The 27,518-nt window shown below is 45.8% G+C and overlaps 4 protein-coding genes and 1 long non-coding RNA gene across 9 annotated transcripts in view; 3 read left to right on the forward strand and 2 right to left on the reverse strand.

Annotated features, from left to right (window-relative positions):
- LOC142890611 (uncharacterized) overlaps positions 1–27,518 on the forward strand; it is a 151,990-nt gene that overhangs the window by 97,515 nt on the left and 26,957 nt on the right. The window lies entirely within an intron of this gene.
- Positions 6,408–10,507, reverse strand: lysmd1 (LysM, putative peptidoglycan-binding, domain containing 1). Of its 2 annotated transcripts, XM_076029772.1 has the most exons (4): positions 10,376–10,507; positions 9,884–10,071; positions 9,129–9,385; positions 6,408–8,817 (listed from the first exon to the last, which is right to left on the reverse strand). In XM_076029772.1, exons 2-4 carry the CDS (start codon positions 10,061–10,063, stop codon positions 8,628–8,630), a joined length of 627 nt encoding a protein of 208 aa, XP_075885887.1. In that variant the 5' UTR covers positions 10,064–10,071; positions 10,376–10,507; the 3' UTR covers positions 6,408–8,627. The 2 variants fall into 2 exon arrangements, with proteins under 2 accessions (XP_075885887.1, XP_075885878.1); XM_076029763.1 differs by having other exon boundaries at positions 9,884–10,486.
- tnfaip8l2b (tumor necrosis factor, alpha-induced protein 8-like 2b) lies at positions 6,443–7,797 on the forward strand. The gene is made up of 2 exons (XM_076029784.1): positions 6,443–6,760; positions 7,120–7,797. The coding sequence occupies exons 1-2, from the start codon at positions 6,443–6,445 to the stop codon at positions 7,360–7,362; spliced, it is 561 nt and encodes a 186-aa protein (XP_075885899.1). The 3' UTR covers positions 7,363–7,797.
- Positions 10,807–13,578, forward strand: scnm1 (sodium channel modifier 1). 2 transcript variants are annotated; one of them, XM_076029744.1, is made up of 8 exons: positions 10,807–10,957; positions 11,847–11,917; positions 11,999–12,087; positions 12,227–12,321; positions 12,684–12,784; positions 12,865–12,986; positions 13,099–13,198; positions 13,280–13,578. In XM_076029744.1, the coding sequence occupies exons 1-8, from the start codon at positions 10,907–10,909 to the stop codon at positions 13,389–13,391; spliced, it is 741 nt and encodes a 246-aa protein (XP_075885859.1). In that variant the 5' UTR covers positions 10,807–10,906; the 3' UTR covers positions 13,392–13,578. The 2 variants fall into 2 exon arrangements, with proteins under 2 accessions (XP_075885859.1, XP_075885868.1); XM_076029753.1 differs by lacking the exon at positions 10,807–10,957 and adding an exon at positions 11,688–11,768 and having other exon boundaries at positions 11,845–11,917.
- tmod4 (tropomodulin 4 (muscle)) lies at positions 14,873–26,409 on the reverse strand. 3 transcript variants are annotated; one of them, XR_012927087.1, is made up of 10 exons: positions 26,257–26,409; positions 20,359–20,521; positions 19,986–20,142; positions 19,548–19,667; positions 16,723–16,815; positions 16,312–16,442; positions 16,108–16,215; positions 15,845–15,988; positions 15,597–15,770; positions 14,873–15,465 (listed from the first exon to the last, which is right to left on the reverse strand). XR_012927087.1 is itself a non-coding variant. In XM_076029704.1 (10 exons), the coding sequence occupies exons 2-10, from the start codon at positions 20,458–20,460 to the stop codon at positions 15,443–15,445; spliced, it is 1,023 nt and encodes a 340-aa protein (XP_075885819.1). In that variant the 5' UTR covers positions 20,461–20,521; positions 26,257–26,409; the 3' UTR covers positions 14,873–15,442. The 3 variants fall into 3 exon arrangements, 2 of the variants coding, with proteins under 2 accessions (XP_075885819.1, XP_075885829.1); XM_076029704.1 differs by having other exon boundaries at positions 15,597–15,741; XM_076029714.1 differs by having other exon boundaries at positions 15,597–15,741; positions 20,359–20,482; positions 26,257–26,402.

A 27,518-nucleotide genomic window follows, 5' to 3' on the forward strand; every position in this document is an offset into this window, starting at 1 on the left:
CGTGTGCACACACGGCAAGGGGACGGCAAGGGCGAGGGCGAAGCGTGCCAGAGATAGACGTTCTCGTCGAGGCCTCTTGTTTCGCTTCCCGTTTGTACTGCGGCAGCGCGGTCGTCGACGACGGTCGAGTCAAGTTGAGCAACGGCAGCAAAGTCACACAGTTGTGCAACCGCGTGAAGGAAAGTAGTGCAATATGTGCTCTTTTTTTTTTTTGAAGGGGGAAGGAGTGGGGCTGGGAGTGTGGGGGCAGTGGAGGGGATTTCAAAATTAACTCTGGTGGCCTGCTTCACTTGTTTACTTGGAAGGAATTTGTTTTGAAAAAAGAGGAGGATTGAGAAAGAAAGTTGTTCAGAGACGCACAAAAGGCTTTGAGGTCTCGGTGCTGGAGAAGGTGGGAGACAGGAGAGAGACAGAAAGATGGACGGACGGACGGACAGACAGACGCTGGTTGATTCAGCAGGCAGCTGGGGGGCACAAATATCACTACTGTTACCCTGCAAACAAGGAATCATAGTCTGTGTTCTCATCTTCAAGGACGAGGATATTAGGGGATATCTACTCCTGCCATCAATGTCGGACCAGATCGAACGGCTGCCAGGCCAGGCCAGGCCCGATCCGGCCAGGCGGTCCAGAGTACAAGACAGAGAGTCTGAGAGTGTCCACCCTTCTGTCCGGCTCATTGCGATGAGGAGGTCCAGCTGCGCTCTAACGACAGCGTGTGATGAATATCCTGGAGGGTCTGGAGGAGGATTCCTCCGCACGTTGGGACCAGCAAAAAGCGCACAAAAAGGCACGACCACCACATGTGTGTGTGTGTGTGTGTGCGTGCGCAAGCTAATACATGTGCACATACAACACACGCCTCTGGCGGCAGTCGTGCAAGGAATGCTAAATATTTACCTCTCCTGCAGGCCCAGATGCCCCCCCCCCTCCCCCCAACACACACACACACACACAGGCACTCACACACCGCCGTTGTCCATTAAACTCTGCATTTAAAAAAAAAAAAAAGTTATTTTGCCATTCCGGCAGCGGAGACGAGTGCAGACATCTGTTTTTCTGGTCGGCGGCTGTGTCGCTTCTCTTTTTGCGAGGCGCAGTGCAGGATGCAGGTGTTTGTGGATTCGGGCCAGGTTCTTCTGGGAGGGGGAACAAACCCCCCCCCACCCCCCTCCAAACCTCCCTCCCAGTGGTCGATATCAACAACCATCCGATGGCTGAGGAGCAACACTCTGCACTTCCTCTCTCCACGCCCGCTTTAAGGGCAATTACAGAAAAGAGGGTTTTTAGGTGGCCGTTGCCGGAAAAAGAAGAGAGAAAAATGTCCTGACACTCCCTGAATGAACTTGGCGCCCCCCCCCCCCCCCGGATGGAATCCTCTTGAGAGAGAGGAAATGCAGATGTGCACCCAGAACTCAACGGCCATCACCAACTGGTGCGACGTCTCCTGCAGTTTTGGAATTGCAACATTTGTTCAGAATTTCCAAGGAACATGCGACAATGTAGGAGCGCGTGTTGACCGTTGGACAACAAAACTAAAAAAAAAGATTATAATAATTACAGTTCAGATGCAGTTTTGCCTTTTGCTTTGCAGCTCACGTACAGCAGAAAGCCAGTCAGGCCTCGCTGTCACGTGACACAGAAACAGGAAGTCTGCCAGCCGACGTCTGACGCTTGCGGCTGCTGCTGTGGCTCCCAGAGCGCAGCGAAGTGACGGCACTTTGGCACATAAGCGTCGGCTCGTTCAGCGCTTATCTCTGTGTGCGTTGTGAATTTTACATTCACTAATAAAGACAATGAACCGCAACACGCTGCCATCAGACACGTTAAAATCTCCCGCCGGCAGCTTGTTCAAAAAGTTCTGCGCAAGATTTCGCCGAATGAGTCTTATTGATATTTGCCATTTGCGGCCCGTCACCGACTCACAACACAGAGGAAGGGTGAACACACAGGAAGAGTTAATATATATCACACCCAGAGCCATTGTTGTCACGTGACCAGTTGTTTGTGACGTTAATGTTGGCAACGGCTCATCAGTTCTCTTTCATTCTTTCCGAAGAAATTTCACATCTTCACATTTATCAAATTTATTCAATGCCTAAAAATGTTTATTTATTTATTTTTCTGTTACATCAAATCTCTGGTCTGAATTCAGAACCTTCTGTTCTGAGGTCCACATTCACCTCTATCGTCACGCAGTCACGTTGCACCGCACCGCCGGCTGTTCTATTATGCTGAACTCACGTTGAACGCATTTTTGCTGCTGTCTGCCGCGCAGTGTGGCGCAGATGGGCGCAGAACGGCGTGACGATACTTCGGAATCCCGCGAGAAAACCGTCAACCTGCAAGAGACTCCCGGTGGTGGATCTATGGTGGTGAACACGCGCCCCATTTTCATCTTTTTCATCTTTAAGAAAAAAAAAAAAGAAGAATCAGCAGCTCCAGCAAGGAAAGGGTTATATCCACGTCCAAGCTAACAGACATATTCGAACATACACAAACCTGATGAGTTGAGCCGAGCACAGATACCCTGGCCATGTTTGCTGCCATTAAATCCAGCTCCCAATAAAGGAATGGATGCGATTGTTTCAGATGCGCTCTAAACTCGGGCGGGGAATTACCCCGAAAAACATGGCTGAAAAAAAAAAAATCACAAAATACAGGGCTGGAAAAAATGTGCACGAAAAACAGGACTGAAAAAAGAATTGCAACGATAAAGTGATATATATCCCTTAAGGTCGGGACATTATCGTGCTCTGTGCAAACGGTGGCACTACCAATAGCAAAACACGTAGCCGCTAGTAGGAGCACCGGAGCTAACAAGAACATCAGAGCGGCGAAACCAAGCAGAGTCGCCAACCAGATACATATATTTAAAGCAAGTCTTGAGTCCCAGAGCCCAGGAGCAGTCATTTTCACTATCTTCTCCTGTGAGACCTCTCTAGCGCAAAGGTAGTCCTCCAAATCCTCCTCCATGCTTCCACATTGCCGCTGAGCTATCCCGATGGTTGCTGAACTAATCTGGAAGTGCATCGATCTCGAACTGCTCCGGAAGTACATTGGCTTTGAAAAGATATCTCGGAATCCCGAGATAATTAAGTCAGGATCTCGAGATAGCTTAGTCGGGATCCTGACTTAGTTATCTCGGAATCCCGAGATAATTAAGTCAGGATCTCGAGATAGCTTAGTCGGGATCCCGACTTAGTTAACTCAGGATCCTGAGATAAGTGGTCTCTTTCTTTCCCCACTTTTCCCTCTTTTAATCTTTTTTTGCATTGCATTGCATATAATAATAATAATAATAACAATAATAATAATAATAATAATAATAATAATGATAATAATAATAACAAATCGGTCGTTGCGCTGTGGTAGCACGTACACAATGAATGGTTTCGCTGCCGCCACCCTCCGCGTTCTCCGCCAGTGCTGACTGAGCAGGGCAGTCGTTCGGAGTGGACAGAGAGAATATCTTAATTTGAATAATGCTGCGGTGGCACAAACATTCAGCGGGATTGGGATCACAGCTCTGTCGAGTGCGAGACTGGAATGAGACTTTCCCTAAACGGGTTCTGGGCTTTAAGACCTGCCATATGGATTTCATTTTTCTAAGGCGATGCTTAGCAGTATTTGGATTGGATTGGATTTTATTCAGTCATTTCAAAGCATAGAAATCCAAAGAATTAAGGATGGTTTTAAATCAACCGACTGTACATCTTTCTTTGACTGAACAGGCTGGGGCAGAAGCTAAATGCTTATATACGCCTCGCCTACATACAAATAATAATAATAATAATAATAATAATAATAATAATAATAATAATAATAACAACAACTTCATTCTACCGACAAAAAACATTGAAACAAGTAAAATATAAATTAAAATAATATATAAAAAAGAAAGAAAAAAACATTATTCCTGCTTATACTGTATCTCTCAAAGATATCTTTACAGACCAATGTTTTAAAACGTATTAATGAGTTACACATCTTTAAATGTATATTGATGTGATTCCATAATTTCACCCCAATAACAGATACACATCTTTTAATACCGTTAACGGCTCTTTGTACAGTAAACATACAAACACATCTGATGTCATACTAGTTCTCCTGTATTGAAAAGAACTTTTGAACACTTTCTGGAAGTGACCTTTGTTTGACAGTGAACAGTATTTGCACAATTCTGTAATAATACAAATCATTAAACTTCATAACATGAGAACTGAAAATTACTACAAAATGATTAAAATGTACTCATTTACAAGAGACAAATCTCTTTGTTAAAACAATTACTATTACTACAATTATAAAAATTGCTCCCTAAGAAAAAGAAAATGTTTGCTTTAGCCAATCAGGCTGCAGTGGGTGGACAAAAAAATGACAATAAGAATCAGTCTGACTTTGTATTAATGTGTTAAACCAAAATAACAGCAGTGTCCAGCACCCAGTCAGCCAGCCATCTTTTACACCGTCATAACTCGTCATCGCCGTCATCATCATTATGGTCAGATATGAAATAGCAACACTTGCTAAACTTGGGTTGACCCCTTTTACCACCACAACACAATATAACAGCTGTAAGAGACCTTCAAAAAATGGTTAAAGTCCTCCTCAGGCTAACACAGACTGAAGGTGGCTGGGCGCTAACGTCCTCATTTCACTGTACAAGAGGCAGCATGCCCTCCCCACCCCCCACCTCACACACACACACACACACACAGAACCCCCCCGAAGGCAACTGCACAAGTCAATGGTTAAAGTCTTGTTGCACTACATTATGTATGAGGATAAACCAGACTGATGCCAGCCCCCATCAACAACATGCGGGGGCGAATCGTGTGTTCTGCCGACTCGGACAAAGACCCCGGGGAAGATAACTGAGCTCCAATGCCAAAGATAATGATGATGATGCAATCTGGGAACAGCAGGTAGGAACCTGCCTCAGCTATGCAGCCTGCCTCCTGCTGCCCTCAAACACTTGTCTGCACAGGCTAAATGTTGAGGCTCAGCCTGGAAAAGTATAAAGTACAAGTGCCTCGGTGTATGCGTGCGCGCGTGTGTAACACCTTGTGTGTAACACCTGAGCACGGATGAAAATATGGCAGTCTCTCTGTGGCTGTGCAGGAGATGCCGTGCGCCTCTGTTGTGTCTCACTCTCAAAGATTGCAGGTTAAAACTTTGCGGGACTACCGTGGATGCTCCAGGACTTAGAGTCATGAATATTTCATGGGAATGGGTGCAGTTGGTATTCAATTCACCGCGGCGAGAATCATCTCTTCCTCACATTATCTTATTGTGTTGAACTGCAAATCTGCAGGTATCTTTTCCTACGCTCAAAATTTGTCGGTTCTTGTGTTTGTGTTAAATGTTGAAGAGTTATTAAAAGGGAAATATGGACAATATGGTTGGCACACAATGGGCAGTGTGTTGTGTTGTGGGTCTCCTTGGGATTGGAGGTGCGATCCCCCTGGTGGAACCCAGGTGAGGTAATACCCTCAGCAGAAGCTTTGTGATCCTCCGCAGAGGGTATTAACTCCATAGTGCTTTTTCCCTTCTGACCCTCATATAGTCACGCTGCACATAAAAGCAAACACTTCAACTGACAAAATAAAGAGAAACAAAGAGAGTCGAGTGTCACCTCATTGTAGCAGACGGCTCACCACTCTCAGAGAGGGGGGCGAGAGGGTCGAACACAGACGAGCAGACGCACCTGAAAGAGGTGATCATGTTGCTCTCCAGCAGCCTTCATTACCGCAAACACTTGACCTTGAAGACTTGACCTCTGACTGCCGGGGGGAAAGAGAATCTAAACCTAACAAGCAACAATTTCCCTCCTTCTTCATTGTACCTTTTTCAGTTTCTCTTATTTGACAGAGGGATTGTCAGTCTTATTTTATTGCTTACTGCTGTTTAAACAACACAGTAATAAACAGATAACAAAAGAAAGGGAATCAGCGCTTTGTCAAAGTAGTACAAATAGTCAGACTGTTCTCCTATACTTGTGTTTGTTTGAGCAAAATCGATATTTAACCTCATAACCAACCTCCGGTTGGTTCTCCCTGATTGTATAAAGCGCTTTGAGACGCCTTTGGTTGTGATTTAGCGCTGTACAAATAAAGTTTTATTATTATTTATTATATTTATTATAAACCCTTGCTAAATTATTTTAAGTTCATCTTAAAACAAGCATTATTACACACATATATAAATATATACAAAGTGTATATATAGAAATGTATACAATATGTAAACAAATACATACAATGCAACAGTAACATCTACTTATATATATATATATTGCAATAGTGATATAATAATAAAAGTAAGGACAACAAAAAAATTGAAAGGGCCTCTGTAACATTTAGAAAATGATCTCTTCAGTTGCTGACTCGCCTTTATTTCCATCCTCCTCCTCCTCCTCCACAACTCAGGCACAACCATGGAAGCCTTCAGCTCCAAGGACCTGGCCATGAGGGCGCAGAAGAAGATCCTCAGCAGAATGGCCACCAAAGCGTCCATCCAGATGTTCATCGACGACACCACCAGCGAGATCCTGGACGAACTCTACCACGTCTCTAAGGACTACACGGCCAACAAGACGGAGGCCCAGAAGGTCATCAAGGACCTGATCAAGATTGCGGTAAAGATCGGCGTGCTGTTCAGGAACAACCGCTTCAGCGTGGAGGAGCTGAAGGTGGCGCAGGAGTTCAAGAAGAAGCTGAACCAGGGGGCCATGACAGCCATCAGCTTCTACGAGGTACAATGTTGCGTTCACCTACACCAGACGTGTCCAAAGTCCGGCCCACGGGCCAAATGCAGACCTGAGCGCGATCTCCACGATCATCTAACACCTGTGGGTCTGCTCACACTATCTAATCTGGCCCCCATTGAAAAAGGTTTGGACACCCCTGACCAACTGTTTTGAATCTTCTGCAGTCTTCATTTTACAAAGTTGTTGTTGCACCTTGTGAAAGGCCTTTGCACCTTCTCACCGTCAGACTGATAAGTCAATAAACCAGAGCAGCAGCACCTGAAAAACGCAGGTTGTGGCGGTACTTTGCATTTCATACGAGGGCAAAACTTAACGAAACACCTCTGACCATCTCCCACCTGCAGGTTGACTTCACTTTTGACAAGGAGGTGATGGAGGAGCTCCTGACCAGCTGCAGGGACATGCTACTCAAGCTGGTCAACACCCACCTCACCGCCAAGTCCCACGGCCGCATCAACCACGTCTTCAACCATTACTCCAACCCCGAGCTCCTGACCAAACTGTACGACCCGAGCGGGCCCTTCCGGCCCAACCTCACCAAGATCTGCAAAGGACTCAACAAAATGTTGGAGGACGAGACAATATGACGTCGAGGCAGTTCGTACGTCAGGTCGCACACTGGGAGATTTTTCAGCCTGATACTCTGGGACAAAAGTGGTCTCGCTACTGCAGAGGACTGACAACGTAAAGACACTGTGAGAACACACCTGCTGCCCCGACCATCTCAAAGACCTTGTGGGATAAATACAGAGCTGTCATTTTTTTTTCGTTAATGTTCAAGAGTGACATTCCATCTCCTTAAAACACAAAGCAAACATGAATATAAACGAGTTTCTTAGCCAAAAATTAAGGATTCTGCAGACGTGAAGAGCAGCTTGTACAAACGGACACGTTGCATCACACATACAACCAGGGACCAAAGCCACTGTAATACAGCACTGCCATCTGGTGGCCACATGAAAATCCAGCATCTAAGTGTACTGTATTTACTGAGGCCAGAAATAAAGTAAATAATCAATGAAGATGTGTATTTTCGGCACCTTCAGACACTGTTTTAGTAGGATGGTGAAAAGGGTTATTTTTTTTGTGGTTTCACATGACGGACACACAACGATCAAACATTTTGGAAGACTCAACAATTCTGCCTCTGTTACTTTCACTTTGCAGGTGACAAGGTGGAGACGTCAGTTTGCCTTCAGTTGAACAGCTGACAACGTGAACAAAACATGGAAACAGAAGCGTATAAATTAACATTCTTTGTTTTATTTCAAAAGAAACAATAAATAACTTATGACTTAATGTATCATAAAATATTACAATAACAAAAAATAGCGCTGCGAAAATATATGTTAAAAAAAAAGATGTTTCACTTCTCACTGAAAATTCCATATTTGTAAAAGACACATTTATGTGTAATTCTGCCATGTGGAATTACATAATCTTTACACAACATTGAGCGAGCCCTTTGACTGTGTGGTATTTAGAGCTTTATGGCAGAAACAGAGGAATGCTCACATGACCGTAACCATGTGACTGCAGACGTTCATCCCAGACAATTCATTTTTCTTATTTCTTGCATATGGAATCTTGGGTGGAGATTCCATATGCAAGCAAGCGTCACTCTGATATCCACATTTAGTTTAAAAAATAATAATAAATAAAGCAACTTGATTGAAGTATTTCTTTCAAAAAACAGCAGGATCTCTCCTTCAAACTGAGCAGCAGTGTAGAACAACTTCTAAGGTCAGGTGGAGGAAAATCCTCCTTCAGCTGTGATCTTCGATGAAGGCCCAAATCAGAACAGAGCAGCATTGGGACATGTTGGGAAAGTTCCCTCAACAGCTGCAGAGTGTCACAGCTGGAAGATCTCGTCCTCCCTGTCCCTCAGCTTCTTGCTCTGCTTGGTGACGGCCACGGGCGCAGTCGCCAGCGCCACCTGCTGCTGCTGCAGTGTTTTGGAGGACGAGACAGCACTCTGAGACCTGGTGAGCGGGCGCCACTCCGACCTGCTGCTGCTGCAGGCTGCCTCCAAGGCAGCAACCCTATGGAGAGCAAACAGGCAGTGAACAAGTGGGGCTCAGCGTTTTCAGTCAAACCGGTGCTTTCATGCTTCATAGACAAAAGCTCCCGCTGTGAACGCCACCTGAAATATCAAAGGATTCCACGGGAAGTGGTTCTTGTGTCGAAGCAGGAGCTTCCTTAGACATGAACGGGTGCCGTAAGAACAAGGGCAGTCATTTGCTTTGAAACGTATTAAAAGTGCAAATTAAAAATAAGACGGGGGCGGGGGGGGAACAGGGGAAACAAGGCTGGATGAGCAGTGATCACCCTGACATAGGGAAGGTTTACAGACCTTCTCTCAGCTTCCCGCTGGCTGCCGATGGCAGCCTGCTTCGACTCGTCGATCAAGCCATCCAACCTTTTCAGGAACTCCATGGGAGAAAGGTCCGAGGCTTTCGCTCGGCCCTCCACTGGGATCCCCACACTGTCCTCCGCCTCTGCTCGGCTGTGCGCCTGGTCAAAGTCTGAGAGCACGGGGATGGACAAGGACTTCTTCAGGAAGATGGAGTCATTCGTGTACATCTTGTTTGCTCGCTTGATTTGTTCCATCTACGAGACACATTTTCTTGTTAAACAGGACTGGAAGTACACAAAATGTCCACAAACTCAGGGCTGGGGAAACAAGAAAAAAAGCAAATAGTGGTAAAAGTCTAAGCCGTACGAGCTGAAGGCACCAACATATCACAAGATAAGAGTAATAGGCTGACAATCACATGGGATTAGCCCTGCCAAGTGTCAGCAGGTCAGGCCGATAGTGCTGTGACGTCATGTGATGAAAAGTTAGTTCACTGGACCAGACCTTCAGTCCAGCAGAACTTTTAGGATTGTGGTGTGACAGTTGAGATTGGCAACATAGATGTGCGGCTTGCATTAGTAGGTCAGCGACAATGTCACGTCAATAGTTGGCAAAACCTCTGAGGATCGATTCACGCTGGACGTAAGCCACCAAACCCTGCAGAAAGTTCTAAGGTGGTCCCGGTCAGGTGATCGGTGAGTGTCTCTGGTCAACTGGAGCCGGAGTGTCACCAATGACTCACTCGGACTTACCGTCACGCCATACTTGAGGGCAAGGCCTTGGAGCGTCTCTCCGGGCTGGATCCTGTGCTCCACGCGCCGCTGGCGGACCGGGGAGAGCTGCGAGCGCACCAGGCTTCCGTAGGACTTGTTGCGGCTCGCGCGGAGGAGCCCGCTAGCTCCGTTTAGCTGCGGCGCTTCCTCTCCGGACATGGATTCCCCTGTTGTTGAGCGGGACCGCTTTAAAAGTTCGCAGAACGAGTGACGACGGGCCCTGGCGAGCTTTAATGTGGCTCCCTCGTCGAGGACATGTCGCGCGGAATGAACCCTCCCTGGTGCGCGCGTGAAATCGCGAAATTAGCGGCTTAAGGTAGCAGCGCGAGCTAAATCATCCGCATAAAGCCAATTAAAGTCGATGCTGCCCCCTCCCCATTCACGCGATTGAAAAGCTAGTTTGTCAGCTGTTGACCGACGACAAAAGTGAAACCTCACAGCTGAACAAACGTGGCAGCAGGCTTTTCCTACCTTATCACTTCAGCAAACACTGCGGCGGCCGCTTGAAAAGTTGTCATTGTTGACGTTCCGCGCGGATCCACGGCTCGCGGCAGTCTGCTACCATGACAGCCAGGAAGCCGCACGAGCGTCAGCCCGGTGGGGGAAGGGGACGGGCGGGTGACATGTTGTCATGCGTCACAATACTGTTGCATTCAATGAGTAAAACAAAAAAAACGGTAATTGAAGTGTCAACTACATTTTGTAATGTGAAGTTAAATAAACGATAACTATTAAATAGCACGTGTAATTTAACTATCCTAAATGTACTTTTAGTGCTTATTTATTCACTTGAATAAGTATCGGTCTGTAGTTATTGTTGAAACGCAAACAGGACTCGGACAAGGGCGTATTTCAGTCGGGGGTTCGTATTTCCTCCTTCCTCACCGACCCGCGGATATGACGTAGTCTACATAAGGCTTGCGTTACTACGATTGCTGTGAGCTAGCTTGTTACCATTCCTCGTTTTCCACGGCTCCTCTTTTACATTCTGTCACCACAGTGATGTCATTTAAAAGGGAAGGAAACGACAAGAGTCAACTGAACATCTTACAGGTGGGTAGTCGATATAATCGCGAGGTCCCCCCCGAAATGTTTTGGCTGACGTGCTGCTTTGTTTTGGTTAGCATTTAAGCTAACTAGGTTGAAAAAGTTATAGGTACTCGGCATCACAGCTTTGGGACTCTTGGTTATTTTTGGTTGATCAAATCTCAATTGGCATCTTATTCTTTTCCTTTGATTTGGAATCACTGGAAAATCTGTGTAATTCCTCACCCAACAATGCCTCGTTTGTTGAATGTACCGCACAGCTACCTACACGGACATCGTGATGGTGTCCCACCTGGTCATGTTGCCCTACACAAAGTAACTATAACTGCTTACACACCCAGGCACACCTGACTGCATCGCAAGGCGCATTCATTGACATTTCTAGCGCGCAGCAATGCGTAAACGTCGTGCGTAATGACAGCTCTTCGCTGGTGAAACAAAATTAACTGTACCTCTTCTTTCACGTGTCTTTTTGACAGGTGAAGCCTATATGAAAAAAAATATAAATAAATATACGACGTCGTGCTTTTAATTGCTTAGCAGAGAGAGAGAGAGAGAGAGTTAATGTTATTTTAAAATATTTTAAACTGCTTATATTACAGATGTATTGACAGATTTTGTGTTTGGTGAACGGTGGGAATGGAGAGTTGGGCTAAGGCCAACTAGTCTAGTTCGAACTAATGAGGAAGTCCCATTAGTCCGACGTCCCATTACTCCAAATGTCGAACTCATGGGGTGTCGAACTAATGGGACTCAGACTATTGGGACGTCGGACCAATGCCATGCCCCCATAGCAACAGCCACACAGCCAACCCTAAGGAGCGTCGCACAGCACTCACATGTGGTCAAGAAGTGGACTTTAACTCTGTTGGCATGACCCTTGACTGTGTTTTAGAAACGCCGTGTGGCAGACCTCCTGTCCAATTTCATCCCAGAGGACGAAGCAGCTCTTCTGAAGAATGGACGGTGAGAGGAGTTCATCCTGCGGGATGCAGATGTGTAGCCACATACGGGAGTCAAAGCTTTACCTCAGCCTGTTCCTTTCAGATACACCTGCCTTGTTTGCTTCCACCGTCCCATGTTTGATACAGTCGACACACTGACTGTTCACAGGAAAGGGAAACGACATCTGGAAGGTTAGACTTTGCATTTAATTTAAAAAAATAAAAGCACATAATATGAGTAGTTTTGACTATTTTGTTGACCCCTGTGTGTAAATCCCACCACAGGTCTAATTGACAAGTTGCAAACTCACTTACACGCTTATGTGTTTAGGATTAAAGCGATTCTACGGCAAGAAAACAGAGCTGAAGAATGAAATAACCAAAAGAAAACACGAAGACTACGTCCAGCAAGAAGACAATGTCCAGGTCGGTCGTGTTTAAAGAGCCACATGCTGTCTCTACTGTCTGTAGAGAGATCATGTGAAATTGCTTGGTTGTGTGTGGAGTTATTGTTTCTGGGTTCAGGCTGACCCCAATCATCCAACCATCACTGACTCACCACTGACTCATTGTGAATGCAGTAAAAACAACCAGAGTTTGTTGATGGACTGCCCTGAAATATTTGTTGGTTGTTGGAGCCCTGTGACTGTCAGATGACTGACCAACAACATCCTGTTAGTCAAGTTATTGATGCTGAACAACAATCCTAGTGACATAACGAAAACATCCACGTGATAAGAAGCAGAATGTTGTTGTTATGCTTGTTTATTTATTTCCTGTGTGTGAAGGAGGCCTCCTGTTCCGCTCCTCTGCTGGAACGAACACGGAAACTCACACATCACGCCTTATTGAAGACTGTGCCGTACAACAGCTGCCACAGAAAAACCAGGTGAGTCAGAAGGTCACTTTATGTCCTCCTCCTCAAAGAAAAGATATTTCATTCACGCACAATTGTCGCCATTTTTTCAGCACAAAGTCTGACGGAGACCCTCAGAGTGTCCAGCTTAACTTGAGTGGCTTCGCGTCACTCACACCAGAACAAGGAGAAAGTGTGAAACGTGAGGATTCGAATAGCTTAGCAGAGACAGCAGGTGACGTCTGCCACACCAGATTTTCTGTGCTGAAGATTCATCAAGAACTGTTGTTAATTATTTAATTAATTATCTATTTATTTATATAAATAAATGGGGGTGGGGTGTTTAGACAGCAAAAGAAGAAAAAGGGACGCGAGTGGACGTCAGGAGGCCGAGCCTTTGACGGGCGAGCGGAGGAGGGAGCTGGAGCACTACCTGAAACTGAAAAGGTACAAACAGCTGCTGGTTTGACTTTAGGCTCAACGCCATCCTGAGGTGTTTCCTCAGCTGTTTCTCCGTCTGCCCCCCAGTCAGGGATGGCTACAGGACCGCAGCGGCACCTGGGTGAAAGACGAGAACGTGGAGTTTGACTCGGATGAGGAGGATCCGCCCTCCCTTCTTGCAGAGGCTGCATCCCACTGAGTATTGCTGGCTGTGGGAAAACACAGGTTTTATTTGTACCACAGTGGTACTTCAATGGAGTCAATGGGGTCTTCTCATCAGCATGTTGTTGATTTCCATCCGACTGAATAATCTGAATAAAAGTGCAGTCTGATACATTTTTGCATATCAGTAAAGTCACAATGAAAGTGCAAATGTCGTCCTGTTTCCTGTTTTGCCCACTTGTTTTTTTTTTTATGCATGAGATTTGTTTTCCTCAAGGAATGTTGCCATTTTCTCATTTATAATGTGTCCTCAACATTAACTTAAAACTCATCAAGAAGTTACTTTGTTCTAAGATCATCATGTAATTTTCCTTTAAGAAAAAAAAATATATATATATACCCACAGAGCCTCAAGAGGCGAGACAGCGGTGGTCTGAGAGTCAAAGTGGCATCATTTGAAATTAAAACTGCAATTTCAAAATTTTGCACAGAGCTTTTAGAACCGCAATGAGGTCAGTTTGACCTGATCTGTGGCCAGAAAGAGGCCAAACCGTGAGGATGATCTGCCGTGAGTCAGCCATCCAAGGTGACTCAGCCAGTACCAGCTGTGATTGGTGGCGATAATGTGGCGGGTGAAGCAGCAGGTTTGTGTTCTGTTGTCACTCCTGCGACTGTTGGATGAGGTTCAGAGGGACTTAACATGGGTTCGTTCCTGATGACTCCGCTAATATACACGATGACACGCACGGTTAATCAGCTCCGTGTTCATCAGCACCATCTGGTGGCGAATGTCCGAAGTCTTCAGTAGGCCTTGCATCACTCGCTTCTCCTCCAGCAACAAGCCGAGAACTTCCATTATTCATTCATCTGACTGGCAACATCCATCTATCCATTCATCCGTCCATGCATTTTCTGTACCCGGGCATTCAGGGTTGCGGGATGACTGGCAACACAACGATGGAAAAAATGAGAAAGCACTTCAGATCAGATTGGAAATTGGATTTCCAGAATTCTGATCTTAAATATACACCTACCAACTGATATCAGGGTTTAAAAAAAAAAAAAAAACAAAAAAACTATGACGTTATTATTAGTAGTATTACTACTAATAATGATAAGAATAATAATTCAGATTTTTGGGACTTGACATTTGATCAGTGTTTAATGAAGATTTGGGAAATAACTGGGTGGGTGGGTGGTGGGTTTGGGGAGCCGCTGGGATTGGTGGCTCAACTTGGAGCTTCAGCAATGCTGTGAAGATCCTAGGAGGTTAGCAGCTGCTTCTGCTCATAAATGCCAGTAGGAGGCAGAGGCAAGTGCAACCCCTTAAAGTCAGTGCTTATATTTGGCAGGAGGTAACTGAACCCGGCCAACTAGGTTAGATTTCCACCGTCGGGGGTTATTTATTTTCAGAGGGTGGTGGTGGTGGTGAACAAAATAAAAATAAAATTGCCTTAGGTGCTTGAGACAAGTGAAAGGAATCAGGAGGAACTTTGAGGGATTATGCTGCCGCGGGATATTTTTCAGAGTTTAATGATATGATTTCAGCATCACTGGAAGTGAATATTTAAAGTAAAGTTGTTTGTTTTTAAGGAGCTAAAACATGGATCAGGCCGTTTGCTGTTGAGTAAAAAATTAAGTTCAACAAATGACGCTTGCAAGTTGTGTAGAGACAATTGAACTTGTCCGATCTTTACCAAGAATATTGGAATATATAGATATATTTTATTTAAATTATTTACAGCTCTTCTTGTAGAATCTCACGTTGCAAATGTTTCCATGAACAAATATAGACTTTTGTTTGGTGATGACGATGGAGATATTACTTATATTAAAAAACAAAACAAAAAAAAAACATCTTGTTTGGTGGCATATACATTGTTTTATGAATGAATTCCACAGCCTGCATAGATCAGTCTGCAGGAAGGAGAGGAAAAAAAAAAATGAAATGAAATGAAATGATGAATGGGTGTTACAGCAACCCAGTTCAGTGAAGAAGGATCTGGCAGGAACGACAAGGCGGCTGCTGTTCTCTTTACGGCCTCCGGAGGGCAGTAGGGTTCCTCTCCTCTGTGCTCTTCACCTGCTTCATCTTAACCTCTGCTGGCGAACTGCAGAGAGGAGGAGAACGGATGTGAAGCCACGGTACGGCAGTAACTTCAAACATATTGCGCCACTTTTTTTTTTTTGTTGTTGTCATTTTTATCAGCAGAAGAATGCGAGACTGAGATTTGTTCCTCACTCATGTCGTTGTTCCTCGTGATTGCCATGGCTGCTCGGGCTCGGGGGCCCTGCTGGGTGAAGTGGTAGCCAAATCTCAGAATACTGGAGTTGTTCTCCAGCATGGAGGCGATTTCCATCTCCACCGAGTCGCCCAGTTTCTGCCGCTGCAGTCAGCGGGGGAGTAGAGAAGGTTCTTCAGACAGGAGTTTATTATTTTTTTTAAACGTATTTTTCAAAGCCAAAAGAATAAGAATGTGTGTGTCAGACCTGGTTGTCGATCTTCAGCTCCACCAGTGTGGCGTTGCTGGCCATGGCCTTGACGACGGCCTTCATGCCATCTGCGGTGATGAAGTTGGACTCAATATTAAGACTCTGCAAGCTGGTGTTCTCCTGTAGCATCTCAGCGCACGCCTGCCACACACACACAAATCAAATATGTTTTGTTTTTTTTTTGGTTTTGTTTATATAAACATAGGAGAGAACGAGGACAGAAAAGAGTAACGCAAGCAGAAGTTGTGCGTTTTGCTCACGTAGGCCACAGGGTCGTTGCTGCGGGTGGCAGCGATGCTCAGAAACTCCACATGGGAGTTTCCCTTCATGGCCTCAAAGATCTCCTTCAGCGTCGGGATGGGAATGTCCTGCAGCAGCAGACTAATTAACAACTCACTGCAGGGCTCTCTTGCCCTCCCTCCCTTCTCCCCCTATCTCTCTCTCTCTCCCTCTCTCTCTCTCACCTTGATGTTGTTGAGGTTGACCTCGGTCAGGCTGCTGTCGTTGCTATGGATCCTCTCCAGAGTCTCCTCCACATTGGTGGGGTTGGGCAGCTCGTCCGGGAAGACCTTGAAGGGATCCGGTTTGACCACACCTTCCAAAAAATACACAATTTTAATTAATAATTTCCATTGATAACCTTAATGGAAATAGCAAAATTAAGCTCGAACTACAACAAACATCCAGCTCACATTTTTTTTTTTAACAAGAAAAACATTTAACTTAACTGAACAAGTTATATGTTTAACTTAACTTAAACTTATAACTGAAACAAAATGAAAGAAAAATGTTATTGATTGAAATAAAAAAAAAAAAGAAAAAGGGATGGGGTACTTTTCATCATATCATCTTCAGAAAGCTGAGCTCATACGTACTGTTGATGCCCTCAGTGTTGGCGATGGTGCCCGTGGTGCCCAGAGCGTCATAGTACTGCTTGTTGCTCATCAGCGTGTACATGCCGAGGATGGCTGCAATTGGCCGAGAAGAAAAACACAGCCAGAAAAACAAACAAGGAAGAAAAAAGAAGGTTAGTTATTTAGAAGGAGGTGTGCCTCTCTCCGCTTCTAATTTCTACCACCAAAACACCTGTTTAAAAGGATTAATTGCAGGTATACGAGTTCAGTTTCTCACTGGTGCCAGTACAGTAGCAGGGTTCGGATTCATTTCCTAATTTACAGGAGTAGTTGATCACATTTATGAAGGTAGAATCGAGTTTGACTCATTTATAAAAATTTCATGCGAGGGTTCATTCAGATGAGATATTTACACACTACGCTTACAGGGTGTACAGTGTTTCATTCTGGGTTTTTCCCTAACGAAAATGAACTGGAGGAGTGAATTTGTGAAACAGCGTCAAAACACGTGATCAGACGCACACAATCTCGACTTCCTGCTGCAACAAAACACACAACAAAATGAAACTGAAAACGGTAACAGAGGTCATCAGATTTGCAGGGAAAAGATCGAAGAAAGGGGCGGAGCTAACACGGCCAAGGAATGACACGTGTGTGCCGGAGAACTGATTGGGTTATTGGTGGGTTGTTTTAAATGCAAGTGTTGCTGAGAAATATCACGGCGTTGTTACATGCTGAACAGCAGGGGGCAGAACTGTCGGCAACTGGTCAGTTCTCTGGACCTCTCTTGCTGCAAGCTCATGAAGCATGGCAGCGGCTGCGGTGGTGGTGGCTCAGCGCTTCATCCCCTTTTAGTTTGCCGGGAAGCCCCACAGGAACAGCAGGCTAACGAAGGTTTAATCTCCCTCTGGACGGCCTCCAGGTCAAGAGGATGGTCACCCTGACACAGGCACGCGGAGCAGGACAAACAAACTCCCTGCCCTCATTATATACTGTACTAATGTACTGTATCTCACTGAGGAACTGTGGTCCAGGAAGTGAAGTCTGGACAGCTCTCAGGGACCCGCTGGTGTTTGGCGGGACGTCAGGGTTTCTGAGGATTGCTGCAGTGGCCCTTGAGTAGAACCTCGAGACAGAGACTCTCCTGTTGGAGCCACAGGATCCAAAATGGAGGCCGAATCAATTCAGCAGAGCCGCTAGCTAGTGTTGCAATCGGACATTTGACGCCATGCATCGTTGCATATTGTGCTATTATATTTGTAACATTGCATTTATATGTCGGAATTATTATATTGAGTTGAATGTGTAAATGTATTGAATGTTGCTATATGTAGTGCTTTGGTGTATATTTGATGATCATGATCAGTGACCTGGGGGGACCAGAGAGCGGTCAGCTGAAGGAACTGCCTTTGCGACCCTCGTAAAGTTTGCGACCCGTCCAATCACAGGGATGGGAACTTGTGACCTGGGCTCGTCTTGCCGCAAACAGGTCACACCGGAAGGAAGAATGGACCATTTGACTCACGGCCAAATAAGGACCTGCTTCCTGATTCATAAACAATTACAGTGACACCCAGCAACCGAAGGGGGAAGAATGGACAGCCAATCAGAGGACGACACTTGAGAAGACGTTCAAATCAGGAGTCAGATTGTTTGTCTTTGCATTTAAGGACTTTCTTGGCAGAAAGGAGTCAGTCTGACTCTGGCGACGACGGTCAGGACTCGACTCCAGAGATCTCTCCATCAGACCTCTGTAACAAATGTCTTGCTCTTCTTTTCACAAAAACTTATTAAGATTTTCCTTGTCTTCTTTTCTTCATTGAACGGACACGCGGTTTGATAGCGTGATATTAGGTAAAGGAACCAAACCAACCCTAGCTAGCACATATCGCAAAAACTTTTTTGACTTCCAGGTCACTTCCGCATCATGTGGCTTCATAGAGCGCGTGGCCGTAGTGTCACTTCCTAATTTGCCTCAGTGAGTTACATGGTACGCCAGGACATGACGTCCAATCAGAACAAGTCAAGCCAGCATTGTGACTGCATGCTGGGAATAAAACTCTTTTCGAGGGGAAGTTTAAAAGTGCAGGATTCAAAAATGCACGATAGAAAGTTTTATTATGAACCATATTTCAGGCTAAAGGCGGTCCTGTCAGTCATTATATAGGCGTTTTCGTGTGTTTTCGTATCACAGTCTAAGGAGGATAATGGTTTTTGAGCTGCCTGGGATTTCTGGCTGCAGTACCTCAAGTGGCCACTGGAAGCCCAGTATGCAGGTCATGGTTGACACTCATTTGGTTCCCACTGCTGTCTGAATCAGATCCATGTTAACCTCCCCTCCCTCCTTCCTTACGTCCCTTCTTTATTTTGGTTCTGCTGACCACAAGGAAATTGAAGCCCTCCCATGCGACACGCGCGCCGCTGAGGATCTGCAGCGATTTATCACAATGTAACGGCCGGAGCAACAACAAAAAAAACTGGGTCTGAGCGACACAAATATGCAGGTCAGTGCAGCACCGCATCCCAACGGGTAACAGCTGCTGGCAAAAAACAAAAGGCAGGACAAACAGACGATGTCATGGGAAGAGTTGTGACGATGAGAGGAAAGGCACCGAGCTGAGTGCTCTGCCGCCACCCTGTGGTGCAGGCTGCTTCACAACCGAGCTGCACGTGACGCAAGTTTCCAGCGACCATCGTGGGGAGAGCAAATCAAAGGCCGACAAGTGTTTGAGTCACCCAGGGAGCCCTGAGATCTTCATGCAATCGCGTCTGTCCTGTCTGTTGAAGGCCAGATAGGATATGATTGGCTGCAGCCTCAGACGGGCCAAAAGCGCTTGGTGCCTCACCTGCGATGTCGCACATCTCTGCGTCTGTGGCGTTCTTCAGCGCCTCTTCCAGCTCTGGCTCCAGCATCACCTGCTCGTGTTCAGGAACCTCGGCCGGTTTCTTGGCAACGAAGGTCTTCCCTGGAGGTGAGCGGAGTCAGAACCAGACAAACCAAACAGTTAGAGACTCTTCTTCTTTTTTTTTTTTTTTAATCTTTTACTCGATTCAGGCCATTTTCGAGGCAGCAGTTTTAAAACTCTCTTGTGAGTGTTTTATTTATTTATCTATTTTTTTTTTTTTACCATACAACATATGTACCACACCAGGTCCTCATAAGGTTTGTGTGTTTCCAGAGCCGCTACAGCTGTGGACCTGATGGCCTGTCGGCCCACTGCTGATGGAAACAGCCCCAAAAAGCTAGTGACCCGCAAAACACACACACACACACACACACACACCTTTCTTCTCCCCAGTAAAGGGTACCAGGTCCTCCCGGTCCTCGTGGTCCAGGGCCAGCTTCTCCAGGTGCTGCATCAGGGCGTCGCGGTCAAACGGCCCCGTCGGGGTCTTCTTGGTCTGGTCACGCTGCCGCATGCCAGCCGGCAGCATTGCATTCTGGGAGGACGGAGATAGATAGACATACAGATAGATATCCAAAAACAAGCAGATTTAGCCCCCCCGTTTGCAGCCACCTGCTAAAACTGATGTTGAAAGTGGACCAAAACAAGTTGGTCCTAGGAGAGCAGTTGCCCCCCTTTGTGACATCAAAAGGGGGCAATGACAAGTGTGTTTTGTTGGATGGAGGACCCCTGACTCTCAGGCCTGCTGTACCTCGGGGTCCATCTCCTGCAGCTCATACTCCAGCTTATCCAGCTCCTCGGCACTGAGGCCCTTGAGGATGGCGTCCTCGTCAATGTCCCTGGGGTCCGACATGTTCTCCTGAAGGTCCGGCTCACTGTCACACACACACACACTCAGTCATACACACCACTCGCTGAACACCACAGGGGGGTGGAGGGAGAGGAGAGAAAGTGGGATTTATGATTTATGATTTACAAACAAACAAACAAACAAACAAACAAACAAAACAAAACTGCATGATTTCTGCTTTGTAATTGCAAACTTATGGAGAAAACAATGTGTAATTTAATGATAGTACAGATAGATAGATTTTTTTCAAGTTTTTGGGATAAACACAAAAAGAGATGGCCAACATTATCAAGAGATGATATCAGCCAAAAAGTATTTTCTGTGTAAAAGGCCATTATTTTAATAGGGTAACAATATATAAATAGAATTTATCATGCATTTGTATTGTCCATTTATCGTGAATTGTCCATTACTAAAAAAATAATAATAATAATAGTAATCAATTCCTGTTTTAGACGGTCAGCATGGTGAGAAAGAAAAAAACATAACCAAATAACTAAGAAGAAGACAGTTACTGTGGCAACCTCCACTGTGCCCCCCAACTCTGTCTTAGCAGATTTAAATCATTGGACTGTGAAACCTCTCGTGTGGCCATTAGGGGCGTGCTCACATCATGGCATCACCGGCACTGATCAGGGTGTTGATGACGTCACCAGGATGGAAGTGTGTTTGCATCGATCCTGGAGGTTCTCTGCGTTTCTTTTTTTTTCTAAGACCACTTTCTCTGCTCTCTGTCTGCGGCCCTGTGGGGAGCGACCGGAAGAGGTGCCCCGCACCACAGCTTAGGCCACCACCGCCTTTGCCAAATTGCTCAGTGATCTTCAATGATCCACCCGAGCTGCGCTGATGTGACGGCCGTAATAATAATAGACCTTCCAATAATAAACCTGCAGTTCCCCGGAGGACAGGGCCACCTGGTGCAAATCTGAGGCGGGCAGCCTACGAGTTCAGTCACATGATTTCACTGAGCTCCATTTTTCACCCGAAAAGGGTGAAGTAGCACTCCATTGCGGAGGCGGCGGGCCGTGGCAGCAGCTCGGCCTGTCAGAAGGAAGGAAGAAAGACCGAGAGCCAAGTCATTGTAACTGTAAACCGTTAGCTCAGTGGCTAATAATAGCAGAAGTCAGAGAGTGAGAGCGCCGCCGCCTCATTTTATCGCTGAGGGACACTCGTCCCCGCCCGGATACATATCAGCGGTGCACTGCGGCAAGGCGGTTCGCTGGAGCGCCAGCTGATAAAAAATGAAAACAGTCATGAGTTGATGCTCATCAAGGCGACGTTGTTTTCAACTCTCAGTCCAACTTTCATCCCAACTTGGTCGGGAAGGGGAAAGCCCTCCTAGATGGGGTTTTGCGGTGTTTGTTTGGAAAACGTCAAGAAGCATTAGCACTCAACAAACAGTGGTTCGTCGAGACGGTAACTACGGTTTGCGCGCTGTTGGCCGTATTTAGCTTAGGACACGAGCTATATCACAATTGATGCTTGTAACCTGGTGGCGAGTATATATAGTTGTAGAACTGCAGGGAAAAAAAAAGTTTAGCCTTTATGTAAAAGAATTTCTGTCGCAGCAAGATAATTCTTACGCGAAACCACAAAAGAAGAACGCTGAGCAATAAAGCCTGCCGGTGAATTGACAGCATGAGTGAACTGGCTAGCTAGCTAGCTGCAAGTTCTCAACTAAGTAATGATCATCTTTATTCCTTTATTTATTTACTTATTCTTGATTTTAAATGTCCTTCTACATTAAACTGATTTTGTCTCACTAAATCCTGCAGAGTTTAGCCTTGAGACTCCAACACATCTAACCTTTTTGTGCTGTTGCTCTGCTACACCGACACACAGTGACATGCAACGTGTGTGAGTGAGTGTGTGTGTGTGTGTGTGTGTGTGTGTGTGTGACCCTGAACCTTTTTCTCCTGCAGACAACAGACACCTGTTTGGCCGGAGCTGCAGATCTTGTTACGTTTAATTGCGCGACACCCAAACAGGAAAAAAAAAATACCAACAGACATTTGCAGCAATGTAATGCAGCTGACACACTCACAACACCATGGCACAGACAGATTTGACTGTGTGAAGTGATTGAAAGCTCCTGTGGTCGCAGTAGTTCCTTGAAGAAGCTCCTTGGCTCTAATGTGTAAATGTGCCGAGAAGATGGGAGGAGTTTGGAAGGATAGTTGGTGAGGAAGGTGGTGGTCAAAGGTCGAGGACAAAACACCTGTTTTCTCTCAAAAAAGGCTCCAGTGGTGGGGCTGCACCAGATGCTACGACTGACTTTGCTAACTGGCAAGTATTTATTTCGTTGTTTTTTTTTTTAAAAAAACCTAATTAAAAAAAAAAAACACAGGACGTGCTCTGTGGAACTCGGCGCTGTCCAAACGAGGATCTTGTGATTTGCCAGCTGTCAATCCTTTGAGCCCGGCTCAGTGGGGAGCTAAACACACGGCTGTTCCCCAAACACGAGCGACCAGGGGGTCAGTGGTGCATAAAAAGAGGCTCCTATTAGTGGGAGGTGCAACACTTGATGAAGCAAACAGCGGCGGTGGGCGGGCGGAGTCTCAATGCAGCTACATTTGAATCCAGGCAACAGCAAAGAAGAAAAACAAAAAAAAAAGTTCTTCATCCAATGAGGAAACGTTTGTGATCGAGCTTCAGCATCCCTGTTGACACAGTAACTGTTTACTGCAGGGGTGGGCAATTATTTTTTGCAAAGGGCCACATGAATCGTGTCGGAGGGCCACGGAAGTTTCGTTGACTGTGGGGGGCGGGGGGGGCGCTAAAGTTCCGACGTCTCTTCGCAACTCTCTCTCTCTCTCTCTCTCTCTCTCTCTCCATGCGATCGAGCCAAACGAACTTCGTAATATTTTTTTTTTTTTACTGGCCTCACGTGGGCCGGGCAGGGACACGCAGCGGGCCGGATGTGGTCCGCGGGCCGTACTTTGCCCAGGTCTGGTTGACAGGATCTTCCTGTCTTCTGTTACAGCTGAGCCCTGTGATTGGTCCGGTTGAACACAGGCTTAAAGAAAACACCAGTTTGGAACTAACTCGTGCACAGTCCTCAGATAACAGACCAGCAGCCGTTTTTCACTGTTTCGATAGTTAACACGGCCAGACCTTGGCCAGGGAGTGCTGTAGTGACGACCGCACCAACCGAGACCAAGATAACTGGGCTTAGAGACAAAGACAAGATCGAGACTTTATGATCTTTTTTAAATTCCAGTTTGCTTCTACATTTAACATCAACATCAACATCTCTTCACAGTAAAGTATCTTTTAATACTTTTCTTTAACATTTTGCTGCTTTGCAAACTATATTGAAAAATTAAAAAAACAACAACTTTGCTTTATAAAATTAAAAAATAAATGAACTAGGAATAAAGGACTTTGTCTGGGTGTCAGAAACAGAGCGTACAACGACAGCAGCTGGATTCTTGTCATTGTAGTGTTGGCTGAGTCTTGACCGACCTTGATCAAAAATCCCCAGTCCGCCCAGTCCGAGACCGAGACCAGGGAGGATAAACATGCATCCGAGTCCGAGACGAGACTGAGACCCTGCAAAAGAGGTCTCGTGACCAAGACCGATCTCAAGTACTACATCACTACCTTCACATATTCTGCATGCACAGTGACTCTGACGTACGGAGGAACCTGAGCCATACAATCACGATTAATCACAAAAAAAAAAAAACAAAAAAAAAAAAAAAAGGGGGCGAGAAATTAGAAATTGAATTGAACTGGTTCGCTAAAAAACATATTAAAGCTCCTTATTAGGAGCTGGATAAAGATTTTCTGGACAATGATCTTCTTTCTTCTTTAGTGCATCCACAACCCAAGCTGAACCCTGACCCTGACACACATGCAAACGCACACACACACACACACACACACACACAGCTGCACCTCAACACCCTCGAGTTTGATTGACATGTGGCAAGTGTCACTAAAAGGTTTATTTTTTTTTAGCATCTTGATTTTACCCCATTTTGAAAATGCGACACATATAATTGTGAAGGGCACGGTGGCGCAGTGGTTAGTGCTGGCGCCTCACAGCAGGAAGGTCATTGGTGGGGACCTTTCTGTGTGGAGTTTGCATGTTCTCCCTGTGTCTGCGTGGGTTCTCTCCGGGTTCTCCGGCTTCCTCCCACACTCCGAAAACATGAATGTAGGTGTGCATGTGAGTGTGAATGGTTGTTTGTCTCTATGTGGCCCTGCGATGAACTGGCGACTTGTCCAGGGTGTCACCCTGCCTTCGCCCTATGACAGCTGGGATAGGCTCCAGCAGACCCCCGTGACCCTGAGCTCGGGAAGAAGCGGGTATGGAAAATGGATGGATAATTCTAAATTTAAAACATACGTATAGTAATCTTTGAACGTTTTCTATTCTGCTTTGTCAAAAAAAAAAAAAAATCCATGGAAAAAAAACAAAACATTTAACAGATAATAAACATCAGTCAATGGCTGATGGTTCTAATAAAACAGAGAAACTAAAATAAATAAGTAAATAAATCATCTGTCCAATTTTAGCTTTGCTGGACAAGACCTGACTTTTGTGTTCTGTGAAATCAGATATGACATGCCATGTCAGATCTGTTCTAGTTGGAAAAAACAACAGTAAGTTTCTTGAGCATTAGAGCTAGCTTGCAATGTCTACGCTTTCCTGTCATGCTCAAACCGACGGAGCTGAAATGATTCAAGTGGAGAATCAGAAACATGGAGAAGGTGTTAGTTTTCAAGGAATTTCCACATTTTTTGCTTCAAGCTTGCAAAAAAGGCCTCAGAAGGAGGCGGATGAGAAAAAGGAAGTGCACGCAAGCTGACATACTCACAGCTTGCCTGCTAGCTTAATGGAAGTTTGACTTATGATAAAATAATAATTTATTTATTTCTTTTTTATTCTTTGAGATTTTCATTTTGAATGAGCGATGATCTCCCAGCAGCAACAGTTGCTCCAAAGGCTTTTTTCCATGTAAACACAACCCGGCTGCAGAAAAGTCGTGTCTCTGCTGCTCTGACTTTCAGCGGCATGCAGGGTTCTTATTTCCTCCTAGTCTGGAGGTGACCCCGCTGCCACCGACACACCCCGCTAGATTTGTCACCATCGGCGGGTCGCGCTTCGCCACGTCTTACTGCCCAAGTGTAACATTCCAAATGTGTCCCCCCCCCTCCCCTTCCCCTCCCTGCCCCTTCCAAACCCACCAACAAGATTAATTTTAGCTTGACAAGTCAGCGACCTGCAGCCGTCTGTATCCTCGCCGGCTTGGGTTGCTCCTGGAGCCCAGAGCCCATTTTGAGAGGACACAGGTCAAAGGTCAGCGGAGTGGATTTTAAAAAAATTCAGTGGCAGCGACATTGAAACCGGTGTTGGAGCAAGAGAGAATAAACGTTGCCAAAGGAAGAAAAGTTGTTTTTTCATGGATTTGAAGTCACTCCAGGCCCCACCCACTGACAAACTAGCCTGGATTGGACAGCTTAACCCCCACATACCATGCTGATGCCTCCACCGGAGCGGCTCTTCCAATTAGCGGAGGCTTCGCTGCAATGCTACACAATGGAACAACGCTGCACGACACAACGCTCAACGCTCACTTCTCAAAATAAGAGCACAAACACACTCCCTTATGAAAACCTACAAACTTCTGCACAGACGCATTCTTTTTGGGTTGATGTGCGTCATTGAAAGTTCACCAGATCGTCTCATGTACACACACACACGGTAACACACACACACACACACACACACACACACATGTCTGCAGCTAAGGACAGAGGTAGTGAGGAAGAGGTGCCGCTCACACCTACCTTGACAGGAGCGCTGCGCTGAAGCCCCTCGGCAGAGTTACACACCACTCACTCACTCACACACTACACACGCCTCTCTCTCACACCCTCACTCTCTCTCTTTCTCTCTCTTTCAGTCTCCCTCTCTCTCTCTCTGCTCTGCTGAGGACGGCAAACTGAGCGGCACTTTGAGGAGTCAGCATTTAATTATTTTGGCAGTGGGGAAGGGGGGGGGGTGTGTGGGTGGGTGAAAGAGAGAGAGGGAGCGAGAGACAGACAGACAGACAGAGAGAGAGAGAGAGAGAGAGAGAGAGAGAGAGAGAGAGAGAGAAGTGGGGCATAAACCCCCACCACCCCAAAATAAGTTGAGCTCAGTTGGAAAGGAGCAGAGTTGTGATGCTGCCATCTAGTGGCCACTTATCAGCTGCACCACTCCAACTGGCTCCAGAGTCACATGCATTTTGTGTCACTTTATTACTATAAATATCATTATATATCTGTGGACGACCAACGCAGCCTCCGCACATAAATGGGGATTAGGGCAGAGCAGATTTAGGTAGCAGAGGTTAAACCATGAGGCAGGGAACCGTTAGGTGACAGAAAAAAAGGCTTTTTTTATTTTGTCAAAAAAAGCAAAAAAAAAAAGCAAACATATAAGGCAATGGAAATCTAACCTGGCAGGTAGCTTAGCTTCGCATCAAGCTAACTTTTTTCTCTGCGCTCCTCGAGGGAGCTAAATGGGCTTCTTCTTCTTCTTAGTGGAAGGAGCGTGAGAGGAAGAGAGAAACTGGGAGGCAATTGTGCTACCTATCCTTTTTTTCCTATTCTCTACACTTTGGTGATTTGTTTAGTGTCTTAGTGTACTTTAGTGTGAGTTAGTTAATTTTTAGTTTTAGTGTTTTAATGTTAGTGATCCGTCGGCTCTGGATGGGACAGCCGCCGCGCCCGAGACGGAGGCACTCAGGCGACGCGAGTCCCAACGTGAACAATGGGACAGAGTTGCGTTTGGGACAAGGGCAGATTGCACAAAAGGTGAGTGAGGAAGTTGTGGAGATGGAAGAGGGGGAGGTAAGAGACGGGAGAGTCAGATGAGGGAATGGGGTGAGGTGAGAGAGATAGGGGAAGTGGAGGTTTGTTCAAAAGAAGGTTTAGCCGTGTCAGGTGGTGGAAGTGAAGCACTGGGTGACGTGACTAGAAAAACTGGCAGGGTATCTAGTGTGAGTGAACAGTCTGCTGGTGTGAGCGTGGCGTCAGGGTGGAAAACATTAACAAGAAGCAGTAAA

Source organism: Nelusetta ayraudi, unplaced genomic scaffold, assembly GCF_046127955.1.
Source record: "Nelusetta ayraudi isolate G7.1 ecotype Tasmania unplaced genomic scaffold, CSIRO-AGI_Nayr_v1 ptg000003l, whole genome shotgun sequence".
Lineage (NCBI taxonomy): Eukaryota > Metazoa > Chordata > Actinopteri > Tetraodontiformes > Monacanthidae > Nelusetta > Nelusetta ayraudi.

Excerpts from the sequence above, each read along its gene's own strand:
- lysmd1 (XM_076029772.1), bottom strand. The coding sequence starts at position 10,063 with ATGTCCGGAGAGGAAGCGCCGCAGCTAAACGGAGCTAGCGGGCTCCTC. Across the intron at positions 9,386-9,883 it reads CCCTCAAGTATGGCGTGACG|ATGGAACAAATCAAGCGAGC; the intron begins GTAAGTCCGAGT and ends TGTGTCTCGTAG. Across the intron at positions 8,818-9,128 it reads CAGCGGGAAGCTGAGAGAAG|GGTTGCTGCCTTGGAGGCAG; the intron begins GTCTGTAAACCT and ends TGCTCTCCATAG.
- scnm1 (XM_076029744.1), top strand. The coding sequence starts at position 10,907 with ATGTCATTTAAAAGGGAAGGAAACGACAAGAGTCAACTGAACATCTTA. Across the intron at positions 12,088-12,226 it reads AGGGAAACGACATCTGGAAG|GATTAAAGCGATTCTACGGC; the intron begins GTTAGACTTTGC and ends TTATGTGTTTAG. Across the intron at positions 12,987-13,098 it reads TAGCTTAGCAGAGACAGCAG|ACAGCAAAAGAAGAAAAAGG; the intron begins GTGACGTCTGCC and ends TGGGGTGTTTAG.
- tnfaip8l2b (XM_076029784.1), top strand. The coding sequence starts at position 6,443 with ATGGAAGCCTTCAGCTCCAAGGACCTGGCCATGAGGGCGCAGAAGAAG. Across the intron at positions 6,761-7,119 it reads CAGCCATCAGCTTCTACGAG|GTTGACTTCACTTTTGACAA; the intron begins GTACAATGTTGC and ends TCCCACCTGCAG.
- tmod4 (XM_076029704.1), bottom strand. The coding sequence starts at position 20,460 with ATGTCGGACCCCAGGGACATTGACGAGGACGCCATCCTCAAGGGCCTC. Across the intron at positions 20,143-20,358 it reads TGCAGGAGATGGACCCCGAG|AATGCAATGCTGCCGGCTGG; the intron begins GTACAGCAGGCC and ends CCGTCCTCCCAG. Across the intron at positions 16,216-16,311 it reads TCAACCTCAACAACATCAAG|GACATTCCCATCCCGACGCT; the intron begins GTGAGAGAGAGA and ends CTGCTGCTGCAG.